At 45.9% G+C, this 24,915-nt stretch overlaps 1 protein-coding gene across 12 annotated transcripts in view; it reads left to right on the top strand.

Moving 5' to 3' along the window:
• The window catches only part of LOC149330440 (uncharacterized), a 225,259-nt gene that overhangs the window by 82,628 nt on the left and 117,716 nt on the right, over positions 1-24,915 (top strand). For all 12 annotated transcript variants that reach the window (XM_089560998.1, XM_089561002.1, XM_089561007.1 and 9 more), the window contains 8 exons: positions 606-650; positions 4,092-4,193; positions 6,386-6,482; positions 8,688-8,769; positions 9,736-10,089; positions 12,011-12,047; positions 12,753-12,843; positions 14,786-14,853. In XM_089560998.1, the coding sequence (XP_089417124.1) occupies positions 606-650; positions 4,092-4,193; positions 6,386-6,482; positions 8,688-8,769; positions 9,736-10,089; positions 12,011-12,047; positions 12,753-12,843; positions 14,786-14,853 (876 nt within the window). The remainder of the gene's footprint in view (positions 1-605; positions 651-4,091; positions 4,194-6,385; positions 6,483-8,687; positions 8,770-9,735; positions 10,090-12,010; positions 12,048-12,752; positions 12,844-14,785; positions 14,854-24,915) is intronic.

Genomic DNA, 24,915 nt, shown 5'->3' with positions numbered 1-24,915 from the left:
AACTGTTTTTAAAATATCAACGTTTGGCCATTGTTTGGGATTTCAAAGCCGCGTCCCTTTTTAGCGCGATTCTTCCATATATACTATATAGAAGCTAATGGCCTTTCAGCAGCCTTTCAAAGATGTTTGCCTTCTTTTATACACAATGCAAAGATATCATTCGGGACTGAATACAGTTGTGAAAAGTTAAGTTTTTGCTAATGACTGTCTGATGGTTCTTTTGCATGAAATTTTGATCCAGAGCACTATGCCTTCTAGGTGTACATGTTTTTCATGCAATAGTTATGAAGTACTGTACAAAATTATGTTAATATTTTCAGTACGAGTGAAATGGCGCTTTTCTAGATTACACCGCATCGTTTCAGTTCGTCTGAACATTGACGTTCCTGTGGCTTTTAGCTAGTATCTAGTAATTTATAATTTCATCAACATCCTGATCCTCAGCGTTTCGTTGTCAGACTTGCTTAACCTGGTCCCATCTGATTTCAGAAGTTTTTCTCACACTTGAAGGCCACTTGCTATTGTTTGCATGCTGCAGTTATGTGCATCACATCTGATTTCACACGTGATTTCATAGCCTCATTTCCTGTCTTTCTCATTTGCAGGATCGACAACTGGTGTCTGCTCTTGAAGACGTCAGCCCAGAGTCGGTAAGAGATGCACTGCCATCTGGATGCAGATTTCTGCACTTTTTAAAAGCATGTGGCAAGTTTTAAGGGCAGCTTGAGCCCGTCGAGTTGATGACTTGCCAAGACCTGGCTAGCGGCTGCTTACTTAACCCCTACAAGAATGCGCCTTTACCCACATCGTTGGCTGCACCGAATGCAAACCGCTTGTTCAAGATAAGCAATCACAGAGGCATCGCAAAGGGAAGTGTAACAAAAATACCATATTTACTCGCGTAATTTGAGCACTTTTTTTATTCTTTAAATTTGTAATAAGGGAGTAATTACTCATTGACATCCACCCGAGCGCAGACATACGGCTACAAAGGAAAGCTATACAGCTTTCTCAGAAACTTCATAGTTAAAGAAAAATTCGTCCTGGTCCGGGGATCAAACCCGGGACCACCGCTTCACCGGAGCAGTCACTCTACCAACTGAGCTAACCGGGACGGCAAGCTTATGGTAGGGCGAGAGCGAATTGATCAATAACTCGAAGTGGGAACAGTATTGACCAAATGTTTAGGGGAATCCCCCAAGGTGGAGTAGATTTGTAATAAGGGAGTAATTACTCATTGACGCCCACCCGAGCGCAGCCATACGGCTACAAAGGAAAGCTATACAGCTTTCTCAGAGACTTCATAGTTAAATAAAACCCGGGTTCGAACCCCGGACCAGGAGGAATTTTTCTTTAACTGCGAAGTTTCTGAGAAAGCTGTATAGCTTTCCTTTGTGGCCGTATGGCTGTGCTTGGGTGGGCGTCAATGAGTAATTACTCCCTTATTACAAATCTACTCCACCTTGGGGGATTCCCCTAAACATTTGGTCAATTCTTTAAATTGAGGCTTCGAAAAGGGGGTGGGCAAATTATGCGAAAATTTTGCAGATAAGACTTAAAAAAACTCTACAATGGTTATAACATGTCATATGTACTGTATATTGCCTCCTGTATGCTGACCCCTCCCAACTTGCGCCCCTCACTGACCCCCCCCCCCCCAAAAAAGCTTACTCCAAGTGTAAGAAGCATACTCCCTGTATCCCCGCCTTCAGTTATGTAGCTCCCTACAGGATGACATGACTGCAGCTCAGAGCAGTAAACACTCAGAGATACAGTCCCGAAGTGAGCAGTCAGAGGTAAATGGCGATAAAAGGCGATAAAACAGTGCCTTCGTGTACGACCTGTCTGACCAGTGGCGAACCGGACAGTTAATGGTCTTGCAGTTTCGGATTCCGGCACATGCTAGAGGTTACTGGAAGTTCGCTCTCGCAACGGTTCATTCGCTAAAGTGACCGCCAGCGCGAGCTAGCCAGGTAAAGGCGTGCAGTTCGGCCCCTCACCACTCACACCTTTTGCACGTGGCCACACCGATCTTGCCAAGCCTTCCTTGATAGCACCCGCATGGATGGTGGTGGTCTGACACAGCAGGGAGCGTAAAATGTACGAGTAAAAGTTCTTTTCATATAAACTTGGGTAATATATTTGGAGTGAGCAAATCGCATGAGTAAATGCGGTGTATAAAAAGTAAAAATCCAAAAGGGGGTGGAGTTTGCCTCTTACCTAAGCTGTAAAGGTGACAAACTGGGCAAGTTGTTTTTTGCTATGAGACGTGGTGGTAGTGTAACGAAACAAAAGAAATGATGACACAGAGCACTTTTGTGTCTCTATGGTTCTTATTGCCTCTGAACTTATTTGCTAGAGGGTACCCGACAGAGGGGATGCACACAAACATATTTGGTCATGGAGTGTGTATTATCGAGACAAGCTGTGCATTGCTTTGAAATACTGCGACAAATGTTAGCCTGATAAAAAAAAAAGAAGGGGGAAGAAGAGATGGGGACGATTTTTTTATTGTATGCAGCAGTGGTCTAGCTGGCAGCGAGCCTAACAAGCTATCCCATTTGACAGTTATGATGTATAACATGACACACACACAAGGCAATTGCACGTGACGCACGCATGGGCACACTCGAGGGAATTCACACGGTGTCACTGAGACCTGTCTCTCTGAGAAACAGCAGAATTGGTTTCAGTGTTGAGGCAGTAGACACCCCAGAACTTGAAGCTTCCGTAGTGTCCCCTGCGTTGACATAAAATGTCTGCCTATGCAGACAGTGTGTTCGTAGTCCTTGCACTCATTGCAGCTTGCGCCGCCGCGGTGGCTCAGCGGTTATGGTGCTCGGCTGCTGTCCCGAAAGACGCGGGTTCGATCCCGGCCGCGGCGGCAAGAATTTCTTTGGAGGAGAAATTCTAGAGGCCCGTGTACTGTGCGATGTCAGTGCACGTTAAAGAACCCCAGGTGGTCGAAATTTCCGGAGCCCTCCACTACGGCGTCTCTCGTAGCCTTAGTCGCTTTGGGACGTTAAACCCCATAAACCAAACCAAACCATTGCAGCTTGCACAGATAAGATTGCTTAACTATCCAGTTTTAAGCAGAGGGAGTTGTGCAAGTGAGGCTCAAAATTTTTTTGGGCAGTTAAGCCTGGACGCACCTAACAAGACCAGGCATCATCCAAAAGTCATTCTTGGAAACAAAATGGTGTTCATCTTTCTGCAATGGTTCTCGCCACTAGATACACCTTTTCGGCATCAATACAGGTTCAGACATGCTACCTAAACAGGACCTGTTGTTTTGAACCGCTGAAGTAGAAAGGTGTTCTGACATTAACGACTTTGGCTTTAATGGCACTTCATGTAGGGTAATACAGTGAGCTTTTAAATAATAGTAATGGCTTTGTTTCGAGCAAACGGCTCGATAACACTAGTGGAAAAGTGAAGTTTATTTGACGTGTGGTGCTTTTGTAAGTGTTCATGGTGATGTCACTGGTGATACGCTGCATGCTGCCGTTTGATGTACTGACTTGCATCACGTGGCAGTAACTAAGGCACTTCAGCCATATCGGGAATGCAGCATATTTGTACAGTCTGTTTGATGTAATGAGTGTTTACAGAAAGTAGGAATATTCAGACTACCACGACCCAAACAAGAAACGGAGTTAAGCGGGGTTGTAAAATTCCTATAGGAGGAAGAGACAAGCTTTCAGAGGAAGCACACAAATCAGAGTTGTAGAAGAGCACTTATCGTAACATTTCGAGTAATCAGAAAGTATGCGATATGGTGTGAAAAAGCAACAGTGGAAATAGAATTGCTGAACATATTTTCTTGGACAGGGTTAATTGGAGAGACCTGGGAGAGGCCTTTCCCCTGCAGTGGGCGCAGTCAGGCTGATGCTGATGATGATGATGTATTTTCTTCAGTGCACTGTCATTTGACTGGCCGGCTCACATTCATTTTTCCATGTCTAATAATTTTCTTCTGGAAAACTTTTCTTTCTGGAAGCCAACTTGCGAATGCACTTCGCGTTCGTACGAGCGTAGCATTCAAACCATGCCAAGCACATTGACTCAGACTGGCGCTTCCAACTCCGCAGGCGTACTCCTTTCCGGAGGACGTGGTCCGGGAGCAGATCCAGCTGGAGCTGCAGACCCTCAGGGCACAGATCACCAAGAGCCAAGCTGTGCTCACCTACCTGGTGAGCCTCTTTGTTCCGTTTTGTAACGCTGTTAAGGGGTCCGTTCAGCTGAGAACCCGGCGTCAGTGGCTGTGAAAAATCCCCGGAGAAACAGGTGGCCCACCTGCAACTTGTGACCTTGTGACATGGTCACTACCTGCCCACCATTGCAGGGGGCATGGCAAGCTACCACTGGTTCGTGAGAAAACTGCCCACCGTGGCAGGTGGCTGTTGAATTAATAATTTGTCACGAGAAGTTGCTCGGGAAGAGCAATCTGGTTCTCACAAGCACCACTAGTGGCAGCAGCTGCCATCGCAGAGCAGTGGTGCATCATTAAACCACGGCACCATCTCTCCAGGACAAGGGGCTATGACGACCCCCAGGCATCTGTGAATGTAAAGCAGAGAATGACCAATTCCGCATATATGGGCATTAACCTATTAACGTATTATTCATACCCTTAAGGCTGACCTTAGGTGTCCCCTCCACCGCCGCGGTGGCTCAGTGATTATGGCGCTCGGCTGCTGACACGAAAGACGCGGGTTCGATCCCGGCCGCGGCGGTCGAATTTCTTTGGAGGAGAAATTCTAGAGGCCCGTGTACTGTGCGATGTCAGTGCACGTCAAAGAACCCCAGGTGGTCGAAATTTCCAGAGCCCTCCACTATTTCATCCCTCATAGCCTGGCCTGCTTTGGGACGTTAAACCCCATAAACCAAACCTTAGGTGTCCCCTCCGGCTTTTTTTAACCCTTCATAATGTGTCTTATTTTGATCTTCCTGTATCTATTTCAATTGGTTTTAGTTTTATGGGGGTTTAACGTCCCAAAGCGACTCGGGCTGTGAGGGACACCGTAGTGAAGGGCTCTGGAAATTTCAACCACCTGGGGTTCTTCAACGCGCACTGACATCGCACAGTATACATGGGCCTCTGGAATTTTGCCTCCATCGAAATTCGACCGTCCCGGCCGGGATCGAACCTGTGTCTTTCGGGTCAGCAGCTGAGGGCCGTAACCACTGGGCCACCGTTGCGGTAACCACTATTTCAATTGAGAAAGCAGCAAGTTATGGGTGCCCAGTACCACTTATCCCTTAGGCACAGGTTTTAAATTTTTTTCTTACCTCAAGGGGATCCGACTGGCTTTCAAAGAGTGCTGAGAAACGCCTTGTGTCTGCGGAAATGTAACATGTAGTGTAACAAGTAAGGAAACATAGCGTGGCATAAAATGTAACGGAATGTGACGTGTAACAGCATAACGCATGCGCAAAAGATGTCTAGGATAATAGAAACGACAACAAGTGGCACATGCATGCATTTAAATGCTCGTAGAGCCCAAAAAGCACTCCAAGGAACCCAGTTAGAGAACATCTGGTCTTAGGGAATTAAACACCAAAGCTTTGCTAGCACAGAAGTGAATGGCGTTACTGTCTGCAGTCAACCTCCTTGCCTCTGCTAGCAGTCATGGTTAGTAAAAGGTGGTTGATCACGATGTCGTGAGGGGTGCCTTCATTGAGGGGTATTTGCCACTTTGTTCTGGACTGGCTTTGGTGGCTTTTGTCTTCTATATATCTCTCTTGCTTTCTCTACGGCCAGCAAAGGTTTATACCACTCAATCTGGAGAGGACGTCCAACGTGTCTCTTTTTTTTTTTTTTATTCCTGACGTTTGGCGTGTTTTCAGGGATGCTAGCAATAATTGTAATTTTGTCGTAATGTAAATATGCTTTAATAAGAAGTGTAGCCATTCTTGGCTGTACTACTTTCTTATAGCTGTGTCACTATGGCACTTAAGTAATAGCTGGCTGGGGCCATTTCACCTTGTCGATCTGTTATCATAACCGGGCGACATGTAGGTCTGTTATAAAGCATAGCTAACAGCTCTTTACTACCTCAGTAAAAGGAGCACCTTTGGTGCCACTTTAGCGTCTGGTAGTGCATCTACTAATGCGTATACTAGTGCATCTGCCAGTTTAAGGGCAGAAGTTCCTTTAGCCTCCTTATTGATTCCAAGATATTAGCCTAGAGGAAGTTGAAAATTTAATCAAAACGCATTGACCCCGTGCAAAGCGACATGTCTCAACATGTATGCATATATTGACATTGTTACAGCGTGTCGCAACAGTGCACTTTTTTCTGTTGTTTTAGCATAGCTTTCTTTTGTTGTGTAATATATTTTTCTGTGCAAACATCTTGCCTCTTCGCCCTTGTCTTTGCAGCAGAGCCGTGGGTCGAGGACACTTGTACAGCCGGTGTCAGAGTGTGCGACCATCGACCGCAAGGCCCTCGTTCCACACCGCGGATACTCGGAAGAAGGCAAGTCGAGTTGCGCATCAACAGTGGTTCTGGTTTTTGTTTTTTGTTCGCACAGGATTGGTTGAGATATGCCGTATATACTCGTGTAAGGGCCGCCCCTGTGTAAGGGCCGCACCCCCAACTTGGCCGCCGGCAATTTAAAAAAAAAAAAGTGAGCCAAAAACTATTTTATGCGCGCATAATTTTGGCCGTGTAAAAATCGCTACGACCACAAACGCGTCGTCCCACGCGCCGTGCTCGGCCTGGAACCCCGCACAGGCGGTCAGTCATCGACGCTAGCTCGCTCGGCGTTCGCACCAGAAAGGATTGACAAAACGTTATGCTGTGCAAAAGCCAGGAAGGGGTACAGGCGTGTTGGGTGTGCCTCACCGTGCGAGAAAACGCGAGTGGTGCGTCTTTGGGCGGTGACGCGCCGCTCCAAGCCGTCATAAGCGCCGCACCTTAGGTTGATCTTAACTTAGGATCATGTGAAATTTGCCAGTAAAGTAATACAGTGACCAAGCAACTGCTAGCAACCTGTCTTAATCGTGTGGGCACAATCCACACTTTTAATGCATTGTGTACTTGAAGGATTCGCCGCGCCTGCGCTAATTCGTCATAAAAATGGTATCGCTGCGTAAAAAACGGACGCGTAATCGAGGCTGCGCTGTAGCAGAAATTTTTAGCGGAAAAACGCCGGTTCCATGTAAGGGCCGCACCTCGTGAGAACCGTGGAAAAAAAGTGTGGTCCTTACACGAGTATATACGGTATATGCAGCATGTTTGAGACATGTTTGTGGTTCGACTCGCTAGAAGCAGTAATTGCTCAAGTTCACAAAATCTAACAGAGATGCACATGATACCTTTTAAAATTCTACATGCTCGCTTTTTGTTCTAGCTGAGAAAGCTGGATGGCAGATGCTCGCTAGCCTTTTAACTGGAAAAAGATCGTAATAAAAGCATGCAAAACTTCGGTGAGCTTTCTGGCTTTTCTGTCATGCTTGCTTTCCAGATCTTACTTTGTATTTCTTCAACAGCCAGCCAGTAATAGTGTCGCTTGAAGTTTTTGAAAAATTTGTCTCCCTTCCTCCCAGCACGTTTTCTTCATTGACACAATGAAACTTTTGCTGGGGTTGGGAACACACAGCGTGGAAAAAGCTAATGTCATCAGTTTCAATTGGCACTCAAGACCATCTAATTTTCGCACTAGTGGCACAATAGGTTGACGTCTTGTGGTTGTAAGGAAACAACATTTCTACATTTGATGGGCTTCAGTTTTGTTAGAGGCAGAAAATAACGCAATGCCAGAACAGGCCTGATAGATTTCTGATACACTTGTTTCAGAGGTGAGAACTCATTGCAACTGGATGAGCACTGTCCTTCCAGTGCATCCTTTACCAGCCCTCTATGCCAGGTGTTCTCAAACTGAGTTCTGTGGAACCCTGTGGTTTTTGGGCTGCCTTTTTGGGTTCCTCAAGAACCTGAATTCATGCGTACCTTAGTCCGCACACCTCTTTTAGCCACTTTATTTTGGGATGAACCGGACTGCTGTTGCATTATAGCAGACTGTTCCTCTATACTGCTACTCATTTTTAATCAGATTTGGCCATTTTTTAGGGGTGTGTGTATTTTTTTTGTATCTTAGTTAGGAAGGGGTGGAACTCGAGACATGCTGGTTCTTTAGCACCTTTTTCTAAGCCGTTGGTGTTTCCCGAAGCCAAAAGGACCTCCGCTCTAAGCTTTCTTCGTAACTAGTGAAGTAAGACATAAATATGCTTCATTGAAATTAGGGTTTGTTCGGGCCATGGTACGTACCATCGTTTGAACGTTCAGCGTGGAGCAGTGGTTCTTAAATTTGGTTTTGTGGAATTCCTGGGCACCCTGGAGTTTCGGCTTTCCCGGGCCCCTAAATTAATGTATGCCTGATCTCCACCATACCCCTTCCCACTATATTTCGGGATGTTCTGGAACTGGCCGTAGTGATTCCGTAGCCTAGTAGCGGGCTGAGTTACTATATAGTACCTGCAGTCATTATTGACCATACAGTTTTGTTATTGACCATAGAAGTTTATTGACCATAGAAGTTTTGTTAAATTGACCATACAGTTCTTCAGCGCGATTTGAAAGTCGTAGGGGTTCCCCAAGGTAAAAAAAATTGCTGGCTAAACTAGGGTACAGCTCGGTTACAGCATTCAGCGAGAGCCGTCATGTTCATTTTCCTTGCAGGGGTCCACCCTGATGACCGCCACTACGACACCTTAGAGGCACACCGCAGGCCCAGGAGGTCATCTGGCTGTCAAGCGTGTGGGTGAGCTCTCCTCTTTCAAACATGTTGTTGTACAGAGATTGGAATAGTGTGTTATAGATCGGGATAGGTCTGTGGTAGATTGGGATTGTGTGATGTAGATCAGTATAGCAATACTGTAGATTGGGATACTGTCTGCTGAAGTTAGGGATAATGTCTGCTGAAGTTAGGGATAGTGTCTGCTGAAGTTAGGGATAGTGTCTGCTGAAGTTAGGGATAGTGTCTGCTGAAGTTAGGGATAGTGTCTGCTGAAGTTAGGGATAGTGTCTGCTGAAGTTAGGGATAGTGTCTGCTGAAGATTGGGATAGTGTCTGCTGAAGATTGGGATAGTGTCTGCTGAAGATTGGGATAGTGTCTGCTGAAGATCGGGATAGTGTCTGCTGAAGATCGGGATAGTGTCTGCTGAAGATCGGGATAGTGTCTGCTGAAGATCGCGATAGTGTCACTGAAGACCTAGATAGTGTCTATTGAAGATTGGGATAGTGTCTGTTGAATATCGGGATAGTATCTGTTGAAAGATCGGGAAAATCGTGATAGTGGCTGTTGAAGATCGGAATAGTGGCTCTTGTAGATCAGGATAGTGTCTGTTGAAGGTTGGGATTGTGTCTATTGAAAATTGGGATAGTTTCTGTTGAAGATCAGGATAGTGTGTTGTGGATTGTGATAGTGCATGTTGTGGATTGAAATTGTGTGTGTTGTGGTTGTGATAGTGCATGTTGCAAATCCGGTCAGTATCCGTAGTGAGAGTGATCGACAAATTTTTTTTTGTCATAATTGTTGCCTCTTCTATGTGATACAAAGGTCTTTTACACTTCTGCACAATGCCAAGGGAGATATTTGTATGCTGCCCAGTGTGGCAATGTCGACTGGGGTCCTTCCATCAGAGCAATCATGCCATAGATCCTGAGCCACCTTAGCACAGTGGGTTAGTGATGGATACTAAAAAGTTGGCCCAACTTTTACATCCAGGTGTGTCGGCCATTGTCGTGGGCGGCATGCTGGCCGCCTCTCTAGCACGCTGTCGTGTCCTGCTCTGCCGGCACGCGACTCTTCCATCGCGAGGTCAACCCAGACGGAGCCGACGACAGCAACGATGAGATCGCGCGACTGTCAGACAGACGACGAGCTCGACACTGTCAGTGTCGACATGGTGCGCGACGATGCCAGTGTTGTGCAAGAGATTCCCGTCGAGGCCACCGTGCGGACGACTTCATCTCTGCCCGGTGATCTGTCCCCGCCTTTTCCGCGCCATCGCAGCAACAGCTTTGTGTGTGCCATTCAAGGAGGGACTCCTGATGAAGGTCGAGGAGTGTCGGGGGAGAGGTGTGTTGATTGTAGTTTCCATTTTAAGTTCAATTTATTTGAATTTTTTTTTGAATGAATGGGGTTTAGGCTAAAGCCTTTTCACCAGTCATTTTTGACGGGTGCAAATAAAAGTTATTTCGTCCTCTCTCTCTGGAGATAGATGTTCAGGGATGCATGTAAAAGGTAGTCCTGCAAATTGTTTTATCTACATGGATATAACAGGCATTTCTACTGGTAACAAATGAAAAGTCACCTCCACTTGAGTTATAATTGAGCCAATATTATTGAAACATTTAATCATTGTTATTGTTTCGTGCCAGCAAAAGTGACTGGTTGTGCTATATTCGGGTATACACTAGTTCAGCATTGTGCTTTGATTAGAAAAGAGAAACAAATTGGCATTAGTATATGCTATTATCAATCTTTTTTTTTATGCTTACTCAGCACTCTCTGGAAAGTGCAGATATAGCATGGCGAGAAGCAGTGTCATTTCATAATGGTTAGCTTTAAATGGCAAGGTAGTATATTTAGTATTTTAGAGCATATTACAGCCCCGTGATGCATTGTAAAGAGAAGACAAAAACACCTTTGAGCAGAGGAATCGCGTGTTGTCTGTTAAGAGTGTAAATTGTAAATTACTCGTGGTCTTTTCTTGCTTGAAAACAAAGAGCCTGACCTTTTAGGGACTGACAGTTGTGTTTTGAGGATCAAATTTTTTTCCAACACAACAGGAAACTTCGCATTTCCACCATAATCTTATGATGCGTTTAGGCTAGGCCAACTGTCAGTTCCTTTGAGCCCAACATCCTGAATGTAATTTTATGGCCGTAGATAATTTGAACAGTTTCAGCAACTCTGTTTCTCTCAGCATAAAGCACCAGCAGAGCACAGGGGGAGAAGGAAATAAGAAAGGAAGAAGGAAAACTGTTATATAAATAAAAAGTTCAGAAATGGGAAGTCAGTGCATATCTTGATGCATCATGTCCAAGAACAGTGGGCATAGAAGAAGTGCCTATATCTGTACTGTATGCTCTTTTACTGTACTCCATGTTTTGTACTCCATGTTTTGTGGAAGCCGCCGTGGTGGCTCAGTGGCTATGGTGCTCGGCTGCTGACCCGAAAGACGCGGGTTCGATCCCGGTCGCGGCGGCTGAATTTCTTTGGAGGAGAAATTCTAGAGGCCCGTGTCTGTGCGATGTCAGTGCACGTTAAAGAACCCCAGGTGGTCGAAATTTCCAGAGGCCTCCACTACGGCGTCTCTCATAGCCTTAGTCGCTTTGGGACGTTAAACCCCATAAACCAAACCAAACCATAACGTGACATATGTAGAGAATGAGTACTAAACAGTAGCAGAGAGTGAACAGGCATCGCTAGACTTAGCACTATATAGTAATGGAATCCAACTGCTTCACCAAAACACCTTTGGCAAAAGAAAATGTGAAGTGGCCTGTGGCCTGTTCAGCCGTGCAGTGAACATTGGAAGATTCATAGCAACGCAGTTATTTCCTAGCAAAGGAAATTGTTTCACTGAATTCACTGTGTATGAAAAGAGAGTGCTTTTTTTTTGTATCTGTGGTATATTTCACAGTGAGGCAAAATAGCTCATGTCAGTTGATGCTTCATCTTCAAAGCCCATTTACTTGTTCCGGCACTTGTTCACAGTCACACCTTTCTTCAGTAGCACCCAAATTTGTGAGCATTCGTAAAGCTGAACACTTTGTTGGTGGTTCTTGATTCATGATTTACAATTTATGTGCGATTGTCTTCAAATCTGTTAGGCCAAGTTTTCGGCCATAGGTGGTGCAGCAGTGATTATCTTGTCGCGATAAACTGGGTGCTCTCCATATGTGCATTCCCATTCGCATGGGATTCCACGCATTGCTCAGATGTGCAGCTAAAACAAGCTCTCATTCATTTTTTGGTTTCCTTTTGCTGAAAGGAGGTCTGCAGCTGACACCAGCAGTGCCAAACCAAAGGTAAGCATGGTTTATTTACTGCATTCGCGGAATTCAGTGGAATTACTGACCCTTCTCAGTGTCAAACACTTGAGGGCTGCAGTGAAATCTTGTTTTTGGACCTTTGGAGGGCGAGAAAAATACGTCCGTGTTTCCCGAGGTACAAATTATTGAATCAGTGAAAAAAAGGAGCAGAATGAATGCCTTTAATACATATTTTCACTTTATGATGGCTCTATACGTTTTTGCCTCAAACTGAAAAGGGATAAAAGGAAATTTCCAAATGCCTAGCACACCTTGATGTTCATGAACATTGCATTGAATTTCGATGGAGGCGAAATTCTAGGGGTCCGTGTACTGTGCGATGTCAGTGCACGTTAAGGAACCCCAGGTGGTCGAAATTTCCGGCGCCCTCCACTACGATGTCCCTCATAGCCTGAATCGCTTTAAGACCCAATAAACAACAAACAGCACATTGCATGGAGCTTTGTAAGAAAATTTCTCTTGCACAGCGGGCGCTTCCATGGTCTTTTTTTCATGCTAGTATAACATGCTGGCAATTTGTTGTGAGGGTCCTTTTGTCGAGTGATGGTTGTGATGGCCGCAAAAATCGCAGTCTACTCGCTTGTGATCTGATAGTAATCGGCAGATATATAATCCTATTTGTGCATGAATTCCAATAGGACAGACATAGTGAGTTCCACACCTAATTGTCTATGGTCGTAGGTGCCAACGCTGACCTTTGAGGACTTTGACGCCCAGCGGAAGGATCCCAACGGGCAGACTCGCAAGGCAGCCTTCAGGAAATGCCTCCTTGGTGAGTCTTGTGGGCTTGGCTCGAAAATGGAATTCATTGTTTTGTCTTTCTTTTGTAGACTATGGAGAACTTTTTGACGTTGTTTGTGGGGTTTACCACATCCAATATCTGCGAGGTGGCTTGCATGTGTTTTGGTTGATTTGTGACGTGAACTCGAGATCAGCCACCAAGTTAATGCGGCGGGCGGTGTGTGAATAACTTCAAAGGGAAAACCAGTCAGTAAGAATGCATCCACTAATTTGTCTCTGTTAGTAAACTGCAGTTGAGGAAATTGGGGGGTATTAAGCATGTAGGTTCTTTTACGGCTAGGTGGTCATGTGGAGGTGAAAAAATTGCTTTCTTTTTATTTCTATAAAGCTGATTTGTTGCAGTTCTGTTCGTTACCTTTATAAATAGGATGCGCACAGTACATTGGTAATGTCAGCCAGGCACATCTCTGTACAGGGATAATTTTTCTCATCTTCAATGTATTGTTCTGTGCATGTGGTTTGGTTGATTTGTGACATGAAATTGATGTTACCATCATTGAATGCGAGTACCATCATCTTCAAAATGGCAGCATGAAAGCTTTCTTCAGGGATAAAATGTTTTGTCTTCATTAGTTGCAGTACCTCAGTGGCACTGGCTTTCTGGTACTGACCACAAGTTGAGGCTGTTTATTGCCATTTGCCATGTCTACATTTCAGTGAAGGTAAAATGCAATAGCAGCTGTGTACTGGGACCTTAATCTAAGTTCGAGAGCAGCTGGTGGCCGAAATTAATTGGAGACCCCTCCAGCATGGCATACTTTATTGCTCAGATGTACTCTAGCTTTGGAGTGTGTTTCGTAATTTGATTCTCGCTCCTTTTGCTGAAATTAGTTCTAGTTCTTGGGAAGGAAACCATAGATGTACATTGTACTTTGATGTTGCACAATTTACTAAGTTCCTGTGGTTTTAAATAAGCCCAGAAACTACACCCTGAACTTACCTTTTCGACACGTGCCAAACTGTGCATTGCGTCTCTAGCTGATGTTTTCAAATGATGGTCATGTAGTCATGGGCATTCGTTCATAAGCACCTCTTGGTTCTTTCTTTTTTTGCTTATTCATTGCCATGCTCTTGGCCCTGTGTGCTTGCATAGACTGTTGTCTGCTCAGAAAACAGCTCTCTTTTTATTTACAGATACTGCAATCCAGCATGGAAATACAATGCATCAGTACATTAACATCACACACACATGCATGCACACGCGCACAATCAGTTTCACAACGGGATTTCGTCGACATTGCAACCAATCTTTAAAGTTATGCTCCATTTCATTTGGAAAGCAGCCAAAGTAGATAGACAAATTGCGTAAACTACTTTCTTGGCTTGTGTTACGGTTGAAGGTACGAGTCACTCACCCACGGGCACCAATGTTTGATTGTTTTGCATACGCATAAAAAAACTGATACACCCAGACATCAAGACACTGCCAGATATCTTATTGAATGCAAAATTCTATGAATGGACATAACTTTAAGCTCTGTAGCTACATACTCCAAATTGTTTGCTGGAGTTACGCTAACCACTTGAAGCTTTTTTTCCTTGCTTTTGTCATAATGAGGAGGGCCGTGTGTTATGTTTCATGTACCACATTCTCACAATGTTAGCCACAGGGACCAATGTTACAAAGCTGCGATGGGAAAAAAAAACACATATTCAGTTGTTTTGTTTGTTTTGAATTTCAGGTTTCCTAACCCCTTGAAGTGTCTGTTTTTGAAAAATGGGTAGACCGTCCTTGAGTAAATCTGTCAGGTGCATGTAATACTCTCCTTTGGTCCTTTGACATTTTTGGCTTCTTGTAAGCCTGTACTACTTGACTGCACTGCGGAACATCTGCTGAGTCTTCTTGCTGTAATGTTCGTGCTCAACTTTTCTTTTTTCTTTCTTTTTTTCCTTCTTCTGTTTTCCCACAACAGAGGTCGGACGCAGTGTGGCCATGGACTTGGACCAACCGGAGGGCTCAACGGGAACCCCGCGACCGCGGGTATGTGTCGGTTTTTAGCCCTTCCATTCCTTCCAGGGGCAGTCCAGCAGTGCTACGTTCATCATTTCACCTTTTGCATACTGAGGCATTTGTGCACTTCTGTAAGCAAGCTGGCCTTGCAAACACTCTAGGTATTGCTTCTACGGAGGACATTCTTTCCTTGGCTATGCAATGGAATAGCGACAAGCTTTGATTGAAGGTTTCGAAATGGACTTCCTGATTACATGCGCATGGGGTCCGACAGTGTTTTCAGCTGTTTGTGAGCAGTGAAGCACACAGTATTTAATGGCCTTGCTGTTAAATGATGCTCATTAGTTTGGACATAAGGGGACCGGAGAAAAGGTTCAAACCGCCCGAAGGACTGATTTAATGAATGGCCCCCAAAAAGCTGCCTTGAACCATCTACATTTTAGCAAAACTATTTCGTTGACATCTGTGAGGGTGAGGTCTGCTTTGAAGATGGAAACTATGTGCTAACAATGGTTTTTCGGAATTCGGTCAGATGTTTAACTGAGTGCACACTGTGGGGGGGGGGGGGGGGGGGGGGCAATGCAGAAGTGCTCCAAAATTGTGCTCCAAAGTGCTCCAAAGACCTCCGTAGCTTCCTTCACGACGCTCGAGCAATTGTGCTCCAAAGTGCTCCAAAGACCTCCGTAGCTTCCTTCACGACGCTCGAGCAGAGGACCTCACAAGTGATGCCGTAGCATGTCAGGCGGCTGCACCGCAAGAACTGCAAACAGCGTGTGTCTGGTGCGCAGTTTCGGCACACAGGAAGTGAGGAAGAACCATGGGGATAGAAGTCAGGGAAACGTTTTGGTGCTGAAACGGAGAGATGCCTTCAAAAAAAAAAAATACTGGTGACGTGCAAATCATCTTCCGTATGGAGTGTAGCTGGCATCACTACGGTATGGCACGAAGCTCGGAGAAGAGAACCTGAAATGATGCGGCCGGACTGTTTTTCAGTGACTGTGCCCTCTGTTCGTTGATGCCACAGATTCGTGGTAATATTGTGCCATGCAGTTCAGGCTTGAGCAGAGCTGTTTGGACGATTGTTTGCTCCTTTGGTCGCACCTCGACACGACCCTTCACCATGCCAGTCCGAATTAACTGGCGTGAGCCTAGCTGCGTCCGAATTTACGAGTGCCTAATGCCATAGACATAATACATAGGTGTTAGCCACAACCACGCCGATAATACTAATTACCCGAATTTTCAAATTAACTGGGGTTGAATTAACGAGGTTTTGCTATACTGTCTTGTTCATGAATCCTGTTATTGTTGACATAGGAGCGTTTTGGTGAGATTTGTTTACCCTGACGTGCCATGGCAGAAACAAAATTTAGTTACTAATAATATCGAAAAGTTGTGCTTAGACATACTCATTTCTTGCTGCTTTGCCTCTCTTTCTGTGATACTTGTCAAGTGGGACTCGCATCAATATTCTATCGTGACAGCATTAAGCGGGCGTTCAGCAAAGACCCCAAAGGGGAACAACAAAATTCCCCATTGGTCGACAGAGTTGTGACATCACACCCAAATGACCTGGTGCAGATTATTCAAACACCCCACAACGATCACAAAGGACAAAATTGATGATGTCACTGCACTTCCTCGTTAGTCTACATGGCCGTGACATCATTCCACCGTCATTGCATAGTGCCTGTCAAGAAAGAAAAGTGGTTGCAGCTGAAAAGAAAAATGGTTTAGTCGGGACTCGAACTTCTGCCCCATGGGTCATTAGCCGGGCGCGCTAACCCTCGGTCACTGAGGAACGTTTGCTCAGTGCGATAGTTTGGGAGTTTTATGTGACGACCTCATGGCGTCCCTCATAGCCCGAGTCGCTTTGGGACGTTAAACCCCATAAACTGTGGCCACCTTATACTGCATAGTTTGCAGCACTATCGCATTACACTCTTAAGGTTTACTAAAGCGTCCCCAGAATTTCTTTAAGTCCAATGGGTGCGGAGAAAAGGAGCGCGGTACACTGGAAACTTATCCTAGTGACTCTGCTTGATGTGTCATAGTGGTGCCATCATGTGGTGGTCGCCAGAACTACAAGTGCATGGAGTACGCAGCAGTGCCGAGAGATGGCGTGCGAGATCCCTGCACGCAGTTGCATTCAGCTGTCATTGGGATTACCAATGCATTCTCAAATTTTTATTTAAGCATAAACTTTACATAATGTGGCAGTCATCGTAAAGTTTTAACGCTCACAACTGAGCCCCTTTTGTTGAAAGTCACTTAATTTGAACAGCCGGTCAATTGGTACTGACACTTCGGTACACTCTGAGTAGCGTCTACAGTTGAACCCCATTCATACGTTTTTCACCGGACCGAGAAAAAAAACGTAACAGCCAGGAAAATGCAACAGTGCGGAGAGCTCTGAAAATGTATGAAAACAGTGCAGCTTTGACTTGAAACAATTTGTTTCCACAAAGTGAGCTTAGTCAGTTGTGAGCGTTAAAAAAATAGAGAGTGGTGGGTTGCAGTTTCTTTCGTTCGCTGGAAAGCACCACGCGTTTCTCAATAGCCTGGAAGGCCGCATTGCTATTGGCATCGCTTTGAGCTGCGATGTACCTGCGGAGGAGGTCCAGAGCCACGATGCCTTCTGCAAAGCTCGGATCTGCCAAATCCCAGGAATCATGTGGCTCGTGCTCCTCATCGTCATCGCAATCAGCGACTTCACTCTTCGCAACGATCTTGGCGATGCTTTGGCGCTCCAACGTCACAATGGCAGCATCCATGGCAACGTGGATCCAGAACAGTCGATCCAGCCATTTGTTGCCGCTAAGTCAATGATGCTCAGTCTGTCGGCTATATCCTTCGCCTTCTTGCGTGAAATTGATTGATTGATTGATTCAATTTTATTTCTCGACATTCATACAAGGCATGCTTGTGAAAATGCTGCCGTTGAAGTTAACACAGGCAGCGTGAGCTTGTTTAAACCAGGTAAGAAGAGCCCCGTCGAGGTTTCCATACTTGGCGCCACGAGCCTGCCTAGCTTTCGGGCAGGAGAGCGTGGCATTCCCTTCTATTTCGGCACGCTTTGAGACGATGCTCTTAAGCGTCAAGGGTGGCAGACCAGTCTTTGGCAGTGTCAACTCTTTAAAGTGCTGCCTACCTGTTGACTGCGTTTAGTACGTCCAGCTTTTCCTCGAGGAGAAGCACTTCCGTCTTGCGCGATGGCATCAAAGCGCGACAAAGATTGCGGTTACAAGTTCGACGTTCACAAGGCGGATGGCCACCTAGTGGCGGCCTCTCCAATTCGCTTACAGCTTCTTGCAGCCAGTTTTCATAGCTAAGCCTGGCCAAGATTTGCCAAAAGTCATAGTGGGGGTTGGCTCACATTGCCCAGGCAGGTTCAGGCTGCCAGGTTGCTACATATCATGCAGGATCGTTTCCTCGGCTACAACGTAACAGCGGGCTTCCCAATACATTGGATCCTATGGGTGCTATGCCGGGACCGGCTGAAAATAACGTAACAGCCAGGAAAACGCAGCAGTGAAGAACGTAACAGTGGGGTTCTACTATTAGTATGCTAGCACTATTGTGATGCACAAGACCCGAGCAAGATCTTTCGATGTTTGTCAGTTTGGGCCAAGTATCTCGCGATGCTTGTGGGTTCGTGCTAACAGAAATGTATACATAAAAATAAATATCAAATAAATGTTGCCGCAACTGTGAATCGAACCCGCAGTTGCGTGAACAAATCGGCATTACTGGCCAGTGCTCGAGAGCACTAGGCTATTGCCGCAGCCAAGCCAGGGGCGTGATGTCATGGGAGCCATAGTGGTGAACCATGCTCACATTCCATGGGGCAGGCTGGAGCAGGTGATGATCAGCGGGTCATGGAAACATGCAACTTGGAGCTGTGCTGTTGGTTGGCCAACAGTTGCGGCCTCTGCCATAGTTTCTCATGCACTTAACTAGGGGAAAAGTAGTGACGCGACACTTCATCTACCGCAGGAATGCCGGGAACTTGACGCCTTGTATTTTGCTTGGTTAGTGTTGGACCAGAAGCGTGAATTCAAGCCTCACAATGGCTTTTCTCTAGGTGAACCTCTAAGAAATGCTTTGGTGATTTCCATACCAGCTTTGCACTGAACATTTTCGTGCTTTGAAGTTTATTAAAGTCACTCCCTGATATAAAAGAATTGGTAAGCGGATAAAACTTCAGTCTGCAGTGACCGCCACACAGAATTCCTCCCTGGCAAAAGGTAGTCTGCTGCTAAAGCTTGTTGCATATGAGCAACAGACTGACCTATAAGCTCAAGAATTTTGATGATCAAGCGGTGGTGTGACAAACAACAAGCCGAGCGCTGCCACTTCAGACAATCCTATACATGTCATTCGTCTATATATACCCGCCACTGCCTGACCTACATGTGGCGCAAGTTTTTCCAACATTTAGGCACCAAAATTGTTATGCAACTGTTTGTTGTACGGTGTTCCGGGACAATTCCTCGTTGCATATAGCTTACATGTCCTAGTCAAGCTTGAGGCCAGCTTGCGAAAGGGATTCGCACCGGCAAATGCACCTTCGAATTTTGCCTTCCCAGGCTTTCGTATCAAAATTGTGATGCAACCGTTCATTGTACAGCATTCTGGATGGTGTTATACGTGCATGTGTTTGTGAAGGTGGTGTCGTACTTCATCATCTGGGTTTCATTGCTGCCAGTTGTGCGTGGGCTCGTGCACTGAACAGTGAACCATCAGTGTCTGCAGCTTCGACTTGGTCATCACTCGAAGTGAAACGTAGTCATCCGCGCAAATATGCTAACATCAAAGAAGCACGGCAGCGTTTGTAATGCTTTTACATTCCCTCACATGTGTAAACAGTCGTAAGTATCTCCGCCAAAATTTTTTTATTGTTATTTGTATCCTATTAAATTTGTTCAGAACAAGGAAGAGCAGAAGACTTTTAAAACAGCCTCGGAGTCAGCCGGCATAGGTGCATGTGCAGTCATGGGCAAAAGAGACCCCCCCACATTTTGAAGCTTGGCGCTCTGCACAGGGGTGTTCACTGACAAAGGTCTCGTGCTCTCGAGACCGGCGCAGTGGGCCATGGAGGAAAAAAAAAAAAACTCAGGAGTCAGTGCTGCCTGTGCCCTCTCTGTCTCTTACGTGGTATAGTTTCGTTTTCGCGCCTATGGTTGTGTGTGCTTGCCTCACTGCGGCGATAGAACTGCGTCAGCAACAGGAATACAATTCATTCCGCTCGTAAGTGGAGCATCATGTGAGACATTTCCGGGAAGTTTATGAAACTGGAGCTGTTTGGCACTCTTCTGAAAGCACACTCTGAGCACCTTCGTATATGACCAACCTGGTGGACGATTTAAAGCATCACTCATATTTTCATGCGCAATTTTACTACAGCTGCCGAAGCTAAAGGCTCAGATTAGTCAAGCTTTGTTAATATGCTGAGAAGAAGGGAACCCAAATAGAATGGGTAACCGGCCCAATATTCGAAATGGATGGTTTCACTCTCGTCCTGTGTAGGACTGTCATTTGCCAATATGTTTCCAATATTGGGCCGATTACATGTGCTGCTTCAGATGGTGTGGCCCTTGTATACCTGAGCTACCGCTTATCGTCCATATCGCGAGCTGTTTCGTTGCGTTTGGCTAGTAGTGCACCGCTTTGAGCCCCTTTGATAGCGACCTCTGGTATCAGTCCGCCGGTAGCTTTGTCTAAGCTAGTTTGGTTTGGTTTACGGGGTTTAACGTCCCAAAGCGACTCAGGCTATCAGGGACGCCGTAGTGGAGGGCTCCGGAAATTCCGACCACCTGGGGTTCTTTAACGTGCCCTGACATCGCACAGCACACGGGCCTCTAGAATTTCGCCTCAATCGAAATTCGACCGCCGTTGCCGGGATCGAACCCGCGTCTTCCGGGCCAGCAGCCGAGCGCCATAACCACTGAGCCACCGCGGCGGGTGTCTAAGCTAGTACCACTAAAAAAAAAGTTGGGACACTAAAGCTCCGCCTCTCAGGGTATGACGTGACAGCTGTTCCTCTTCCCCAAGCAGACACGGACACTGTTCCCTCATTCACAGTCCCAGTCATTATGTGACAGACCGCACGACATGCACAGAAAGCCCCGCTTTAAACAAGCCGTACGACCGTGTCTGACTCGCAATCCGAGGGTCGCGAGTTTCCGATGCGCCGCTGGTGTGGCTGGCGCCATCTATGGGAGCCTTTCGTAATCGACTAGTCCTAATTTTTCCGTGACGCCGACGGCAACGCCGACGCCGGCTTTTCTGCGACACGGGGGTTTGCGCTCTCGCGTAATACGTACAACAAATGTTGCCGTTTCAGAAGGGTATTGTTCTTGCATTTTATATGCACTTTCGTTTATCTTTCGCCCTGAATAAAAATTACATGTTCACCAAAATAGAATTTTCCGTTTGCTTATTTTATTTCGATTGCATCAGCTTGCCGGCAAGGCTACGAGAGCTGAAATTACGCTACGAAACGCACTTTTTTTATGGTACGAAATGCCGTTTTTCCTGACACAGGACCCGAAATTGCTGCTACAGATCGCACTTTCTTGAAAAGCTCCTACGAGAAGTCTGTTGCCAGGTTAAAGCTTAAAGACACGTGCGGAGCCTCCCGCACGTGCCTTCATCACTTTGTTTGTTGCTCGAGGTGCTAGCAGATATATCTGGAATGATTGCAATCGCGCGCAACTCTTTTTGCACGTTATTAGAGATTGTAGCAGGTGATTGCCTCGTCTTATCTCGAAAGTCCTTCATTAGCTTCGAATTCAGCGTGGCTGAGAGCGGCGGCGTTTCTGTTCTTGGACGACCGCCGAGCACGCGTGTTGCGCCTGGTTGCTTAACTCTTTGTGGGTGCAAGTCAGCCCAAGAAAGAGTTCGATTCAGTGCCACGTGTGTACGTTAGTTTGGTCGTTCGTTGTTCATGGTTAACCTCCCTGCCCTTCCTTTTCTTTTTCCTCCCCCTCCTCCGCTGTTAATGGCGTGTTCGCGCCAAGCAGCATAGATGACCTGTCTAATATTGGAAATAGGTGGTTCCACACTGGTCCTTCGTAGGACCAGATTGCCAATACATTACCAATATCGGGACCAGATTGCCAATACATTAACTCTGGTCCTTCGTAGGACCAGATTGCCGATATATTACCAATATCGGGACCAGATTGCCAATACATTGCCAATAGTGGGACCAGATTGCCAACACATCACCAGTATTGGGCCCAGTATTGGACATATCTGGTTTCAGCCTGGTCCTTTGTAGGACCAGTTTGCCAATATATTAGCAATATTGGGTCAGTTACCTGTGCTCCTTGGGACCACCACGATAGATTGTGATGGTAATGATGAACCGCGCATTGAGGGAAGGGGCGAGGCGGCTGAAAAAAAGAACGATGGAGAAACAAGAGCAGTTGCAGCTTTTGCCTTAAATAGGTTGGTTTTATGGGGTTTAACGTCCCAAAGCGATACTCAGGCTATGAGAGACGCCGTAGCGAAGGGCTCCGGAAATTTCGACCACCTGGGGTTCTTTAACGTGCACTGGCATCGCACAGTACACGGGCCTCTAGAATTTCGCCTACATCGAAATTCGGCCGCCGCGTCCGGGATTGAATCCGCGTCTTTGGGGTCAGCAGCCGAGAGCCGTAACCACTGAGCCACCGCGGCGGGTGTTCTCTAGGATTTGTCTAGAGAGAGTATCTAGACTTTATGGACAGAAGTCTATGGGCAGTCTGAAGACTAAAAAAAATTGTAAGGGCTCTTTCTTCCTTCTTTCACTCCCCCTTTATCTCTTTCTTAGGACGTGGGTGGGGTGTCCACCGAGATCTGTGAGATAGTTACTGTGCCATTTCCTTTCCTCAAAAACCAGTTTTCATTTTCATTTCAGCTCGTTATCTTGGCTTTCGGGCATTGCAGATTTACAAAATGGCGTCTCTCTCACTACTTATATATCAGATATTGGTGCGCGGCTGCTGGCCCGAAAGACGCCGGTTCGATCCCGGCCGCGGCGGTCGAATTTCTTTGGAGGAGAAATTCTAGAGGCCCGTGTGCCGTGCGATGTCAGTGCACGTTAAAGAACCCCAGGTAGTCGAAATTTCCGGAGCCCTTCACTAAGCCTGAGTCGCTTCGGGACGTTAAACCCCATAAACCGAACCTTATATATCAGATACAGGCGCTGTTGGTGTATTTGATGATGTAGAGGTAGCTAACTTGATTTCGGCGACGATACCACGCGCAGCAACGCAGTTTCACAATTAGGCAGTGCGGGAAAGCCGACTCAACAAGCGTGCAAATGCGCATTTTTGCCGTTCTATATTTCGAACCTCATTGCCGATCTCGAAAATTCGAATATGGGTCACCTTGTGTATTGACAGCCAACAATTTAGCAGTGTAACCTTGCAGCCTAAAATCAAAAATAAAAAGTTTATTAGTTATTGTAAGTTCAATACTCTAATGATTGATCCATATGAATTATATAATGTCCGCATTGCTTTGCAATCAGCTCAACAAACCGCAGACATATTCCTCATTGCGTAAAACAAAAGCCTGTAAAGGTTTAATAAAAACACCGTGTACAGTGGGGAGCATATTTTAACGTTGCGGAACAGCCATTCTGAGAATTTCTCTTTTTTACGAAGGGAATTTTACAGGGACAGCGTGGCGTAAAGTGGATCTCCACGAGTTTTTCAAAACATTTTCAGAAACATAATTTTCTCGTTTTTTTTATCTCCCAAACTGCCGGCTTTTCCAACTACCGAAGCAGCACGGTTATTATCCCCTTACAAAAAAATTTTTAGACAGTCTATAGAGTGTCTATAGACTTCGGTCTATAAGGTCTATAGACTGTCTATAGAAAAGTCTATAGGCAATACAAATGCCATAGACAATCTAAGTTTATGGCCATACACTTTTAGTAGACTTTTGTCTATAGACTATGCATAGACAAAAACAAATCTATAGAAAGTCAATAAGAAGTCTATAGACGTTCTATAGACCATTTTTATAAGAGCGGCTCAATATCGGGAACATATTGGCAAATGCCGGTCCTACAAAGGACCAGAGTAAACCATCCATTTGCAATATTGGGCCCATTACCCGTGCTGCTTGGGTAACTACCGGCAAAAATGGCCAGAGATAGGCATTATGGGTCTAATTAAATTAGTTTACGCTTACAACATGGAATATCACTGGTTCAAAGGGATGGCAGGGAATCGGAGCGCGTAAAGTACGGCGCTAAACGAGCCAGGTATACTGCACGACCCAGAAGCGAATCGGCTCGGATGCGTTTCTTTGACGAAACCGTATGTGCCCAAACCGCATGTGCCCAAACCGCTCGTGCTCGAGGCTGTAGTTTCTTAAAGGGCAACTGCACCACTTTTTGAGAATTTCGCGATATTCAAGGATTCAAATCTATATAGGCTGTAGGTAAAGTATGCCAAGTTTTTTTTTGCACTATCATTTAAAATAGTGACGTAATCAACTATTGAATATTGCGCTTCTCCTCAAAGCACCGAAGGAGTGCGGGGAAGATCAGTGTGACGTCACGGAAGGTATGATTTCAAACTACCGCTACCGTCAGCCATACTCTGCCGTGCCTCGTTGGATGCTGCCAAACAACGTTCGGTAGGCATTGCCTTCGGTGGCATTGGTTTTTTTTCCTTCAAAGCAGGCGTTTATGCGTTGGAAATGTACCAATACCTTCGATGACGCCATCATGCACACCCCACTTGGCGTTGTGTGCTGCGGAGAAGATTGAAGGACGTCCCGATTTTAATTGCCGATTTCATCACCATTTCAAATGCTAGCGCAAAATGAATTCGCTTACTTTATCTGGAAGTTACCCAGATTCGACCCCTTTCGTCTCGTCGATTTCTAAAACCGATGCAGTTGCTCTTTAACTCACCACACACACCTGCGTGTACACTGAAGGCGCCCATCTACGCAGATGCAGAGAAAGTTCGAGGCGCTTCGGGAGCAGCGCAGACGCGCTTACGTTTAGCGGGGATCAGCAGATCTAACACTGCTCAGAACGCGAGTGTTTGTTGATGCCGATCGAGCTTTGCAATGTTTGCC

The sequence above is a fragment of the Amblyomma mixtum genome, chromosome 9 (assembly GCF_055824585.1).
Source record: "Amblyomma mixtum isolate Tamu chromosome 9, ASM5582458v1, whole genome shotgun sequence".
Lineage (NCBI taxonomy): Eukaryota > Metazoa > Arthropoda > Arachnida > Ixodida > Ixodidae > Amblyomma > Amblyomma mixtum.
Note: the sequence above shows the minus strand (reverse complement) of the source record. Positions and strands in the feature narration are given on the sequence as shown.